The sequence below is a fragment of the Centruroides sculpturatus genome, unplaced genomic scaffold (genome assembly GCF_000671375.1).
Source record: "Centruroides sculpturatus isolate CEXI.00-Female unplaced genomic scaffold, Cexi_2.0 scaffold4367, whole genome shotgun sequence".
Lineage (NCBI taxonomy): Eukaryota > Metazoa > Arthropoda > Arachnida > Scorpiones > Buthidae > Centruroides > Centruroides sculpturatus.
Window position 1 is genome coordinate 1,881 of NW_019388477.1, and position 4,978 is coordinate 6,858.

Genomic DNA, 4,978 nt, shown 5'->3' on the forward strand with positions numbered 1-4,978 from the left:
TACTATTATATCCACTACTAGAAAACACAACTGCCTGATAGACAGATTGGTCTAGAATGGCAATACTTGCCAATCCCATGTTTACCTATGTGAGACCCTGGAAATAGCCCCTCAAAAAAAGGAAAGATACGTAAAAATTTGTTATGTTAAATCGTCAGGAAAGCAAATTATAAGTGTCGAATCGGCGACACCCGACTTTGACGTCGACGCTCATCAAAAGTTGACAGAAAAACCAAATTTTAGATATAAAAAGAAGAAAATTTAAAATATTAAAAGTTAAGACGCAGTTTAGAAAGCAAAACGAAACTACATAAAAAAAATGTCTAGATGAGTGAAGGTGTCATAGTCAACAATTAAACGCGATCAGATTCGAAAAGATGGTGTCGGATAAACCATCTCCAGCCGACCTTTTCCACGAACTTAACGAAGCTCCATTTACACCTGGAGACAGGTNCGCCAACTGATGTCTTTATAAATTTAAAAATTTAATCTGTAATTTTTACTTCTTCCTTCTAAACCTTCACTTAAAGCATAACGAAGGTCGATCTATAAATACAGTTTAATAAATATTAATATTTTTCATCACACTCACCTATCTTCAGTCATAATTAAAGGAGCTTTCTGAAGGTGAATTTTTGCATATTTTACTTGTAGATTTTCACCACGGGCTAGAGCATTTTCTATATGATACATCGAATATTTATGTAATGAATTTCTAAGTGCTTTATTCAAAAATTGGTCGACAACGGCAACAGACCAATGAGATGGAATAAGCTTTAAAACCTATTAAAAAAAAAATAGTTTTGAATAAATTACCATCAGAAACTTAAAAAACAAAACAGTAATTTTGTTATATATATGTATACTACGTACGTTTAACTATAATTTTTGATAACAAAAGTATAAATTCAAATAATTTTAAATAGTTAATAAACAATTTGGACTGGCGACTAAAATGTATGGTTACTTTTATTATTTAATGTGTGATAAGCATGATGCAGAATCAAAAATTGTATAGTACAAGTAAGTTTTTTTGGATGTTATACTTACTTTTGCAGCATCAAATTCTGCCAGTTCACTATTCAAGAGCTCTACTGCTGGAGTGATTAGTTTTTCCTGTATATTTTCACTAAAAGTTCATAAAAAATACATTTAAATTCACTTTAAAAAACAATCTTCTAGTTTATTTTTATATTTCTTAAAACAGTTTTATATATAAATTACAATCAACTATAATTAAAAAATTTTCTAAAACTATATTTTTTATGGTTCTTCATATAAAAATATTCAGTTATATATTCAGTTTTTTTCCAGTCATAGCAGAAAATTGAATATTAAACATAAATTTGACATTATAAACAGTTTTAAAATTTACAATGAAAGCCTTAACATCCAATATATCTCCAATTAATCAATATAATTCAAACTGTATAAGTGAAAATTTTTTCTGAATGATTTAAATTGTTTTAAAAACTAAAGTTAATTGGAATGCTCAAAATATAACAAAATATTGATCAACATTCTAAAAGTTAAACTCAAAAAAAGAGAAGAAAAATAGTGTTTTAAAACAGTTAAAACACAAAACAAAATTTTCTTAGTACTTTTGGACTGTCAATGAATGCCCAAGTGGCTAAGGTGGCAGCCTATCACTCTGGAGAACCCAGAATTGAATCCAGACATGATGAAACCCACAGGAATTTTTTGGGGATGGTTTGACCAGATACGTCAAGCCACATCTCTCAGCATCCAGCCGAACACACAATGGACTTGCTAAAAGAGCCTTGTTAATGCTCACAGTAGAAGAAAGAATTAAAAAAAAGTACTTTGACTGCTTAGGTCCATCTTCAAGGGATTTAAACAAAATCCAAATATAACAAAAAAAATTTGAGATTATTTGAACATAATATTTTAGAACATTTTCAACTCAATGCAAGGAAACTTTAAAGTATATAATCTATTCTGTTAAAAGTCTATGTCTGTAACGCATATGCAATAGATAAATAGAGCATAAACTTGTCAAAATGCAAAATCACATCATCTCACATCCAATTTTTCACAAAATATATATATTTTGCACAACTGAGCAGTAATGATTGATGCATAAAGCATCACCCAGCAGTATGTAATGACCTGTAGTAAAGCATACAAAACATAAAGACACATGCCCCTTCATTTTTCTTACTCCACTTTACTTATGTCCTAATTCTACTTTCGTTATAAGCCTTGCTATATTTTATTGCATAAAATTCTGTTACATGTCAATTTTTAGAACATACTGCACTAAAGAAAAGAGACTGTACTGGGAAAGTTTTCTTCTATGTTTTCACAATTTTGATCTTATTAAAACAGTACTTTCGTTTTAAATGATCAATATATAGCAATGTAATATTGACGTCTTGAAATTAATACAGGCATATGCCATTTAAAGACAAGGATACATTCTGAGAAACACATTGTTAAACAACATCTTCATTAAGTGAACGTCGTATAGTATACTTAAACAAATTTTATATGATATAATCTACTACTTATATAGGCTATATGTAGAACAATTGAAACACAATGGTAAGTATTTATGTATTTAAACATAGACAAAGTAACGCAACTAAAAATGTTTTGGTTCCATTATAATTGCATGGACCTCCATTGTTAAGCAGTACATATTTGTATTTCAGAAATAATAATAAAAATATAATGCCTCAATGGAGTAGAAAGCATCAAACAAATTCTGAAACTTTTATATGCTTCCTATTCCATTAAAACATTTTTATATCTTAAAAATAGTGGAGAGCTACTAATGATAAGACATAAGAATTGCACTGTTGTGATTTGATTACTCTAGTCGACTTTGAAAGCTTTAAAGTATTACCAAATAACCAGAAAAAGTGAGTATTGGTGTTTAAATTCCTTTTGGTGGCAGACAATAAATGTTTTATTGCACACAATACAAAATTATAAGGAAACTTCGCATTGCACTTAATACCTACTCAAGACTTGAGTCCAAATACACTTCGAGTAACGTGTGGAATAATTTATGTCGGACTTTCTCGTCTCTTCCCTTGGCATTTTCCAAGCAGTATTCTTCAGCTGCCAGGTAATCTTGCAGTTCATGAACTAATATCTTTAAGGCTTTCTGATGTTCTTGTAACTATGAGTATATTATAAAATGATATTAAAAATTATCTGATGAATATATTAAAATAAATTACAACTAAGTGTAGAATAAAATTTGTATGCAGATATGTATTAAGAATAATTGTGTGTTAATAGGTTGTGGCATTAATAAATTTAAATGCAACATTATGTAAAAGTCATTAACAATAAATTACCTTACTATACAGAATAGAACATTCAATGTGTAATTTATGTTCCAAGGCTTTTCCTAATAATATCTGTACACGATACAATGAAGACTTGCGTAATAAAAACTGCAGCTTTTTCCTGCAAAAGAATTGAATAAAATTCTGTATATTTACTTATCTTAACAATAAATTTTTTTAATTTAAATTTTATTATAATGAATTAGACACAGTTTAATAATTAAATATTAAATAAAGTTACGAATTTAGTTAATAATTAAGAAAATAAAAAATAATTATTGCAAGAATAAAAAATTACATAAATCTACAGCCAATAAATCAATAAAAATGTCAAAAATATAATTCATAATTAAAACTGCTACAGTATATCATGCAATCATTTATAAACAACCTCATATAGCAGCAAGAAAGTTTTATTAAACTGAAAAAAACTAACATTTTCAGTCATATTTAATGACCTACCCAAAAATCAAGCATTTACAAATACTAACGGAAATAAAACAAAAATATGCAAATGCCAAATGTGTTTAAATATAAAAATATAATAAATTAAAATTCTATGATCTGCTATGTTTCCGTGATGTGTGCAACAACCAAAGACAAAAATTAGTGATGAAATGCATGTTGCAGTATGTTGTATAAACCTCAAATCAGGTTTTCCGAGCACTCGGTATCGTGTTTAGGTCATTGTAGTTGATAGAGTTCTTATTTAAACATTGATTTATATAGGTTTCCAGAGCCAAAAAACATTACTTTTTTTCCAGTTTTAATTAAACATTTTTGCTGCTGTACAAGGTTGTGTGTAGATGATTAAAAATAGAAGCAAGTGTTTAATTTTTGTTAACATACAAATTAAAGTACCGTAGATTATTTTACAAAATTTTCTCACATGTATTATTAATGTGAGATTTAATTTTGCTACAGATACCAGCAGCAACTTAAATTCAATACGGTGTACTCTCGCTAATTCAAACTTTGCTTAATCCAAACCAATTTTGTTCATTTTCTGCTAAATTTTTCAGCCAAAAATTAAATAAATAAATAAAGGCAGAGATTTATTTTTTTATGATGATGATGAATATGTAAAATAATATTCAGCTATTCATTTTAACATATACTAATCAGGTAACAAGATAAATTTATTATTGGGCAACATTTTGGCTAATTAAATATACAAATGCTACGTAATTTGAACTAAAATTAGGTGATTAACTTGCCAACTTGTATTGAATTTAGTAATTAGAATTAAGTTAATTAATTTAGAATATTCTGAGAAAAAAATTGATTCAGAACTGGATCTGAACTCGCAATTCCTGCTTATCTTGCAGTTGCATCATCGATTACAATAACCGGACCTCAGTCCAATCTTCGCTTCTAGATCAATTAATTTAGAATTATTTGCTGTTTTCATTTGTAAGAATAAAATGTATCACAAACAAATCTCTCAAAATATCTAAACAAAATTTATACAGTATGAATGTTTAGTTCCAAATAAGGAGATACAGTACATATGAACAAAGTTGTAAAAAAGGGAAGGCACTGAGGTCGGCGTTATGTGTGCGTTTTTTATTCGCTAGTACTTTCGACGAACATATAGCCGTCGTCATCAGGCGAATTATCGAAAGAATTAAACGGAAATAATCCGATTTGGAATAGAA

The 4,978-nt window shown here is 28.3% G+C and overlaps 1 protein-coding gene across 1 annotated transcript; it reads right to left on the bottom strand.

Annotated features, from left to right (window-relative positions):
- Positions 1-524: 524 nt before the first annotated feature.
- On the bottom strand, positions 525-3,464 carry LOC111616957 (transforming growth factor-beta receptor-associated protein 1-like; the record flags this gene model as incomplete). The annotated part of the gene is made up of 4 exons (XM_023358308.1): positions 525-783; positions 1,051-1,129; positions 2,988-3,148; positions 3,330-3,464. Coding segments are annotated over 4 exons (570 nt in total), but the record flags the coding sequence as incomplete, so codon positions are not given.
- Between the last annotated feature and the right edge of the window lie 1,514 nt (positions 3,465-4,978).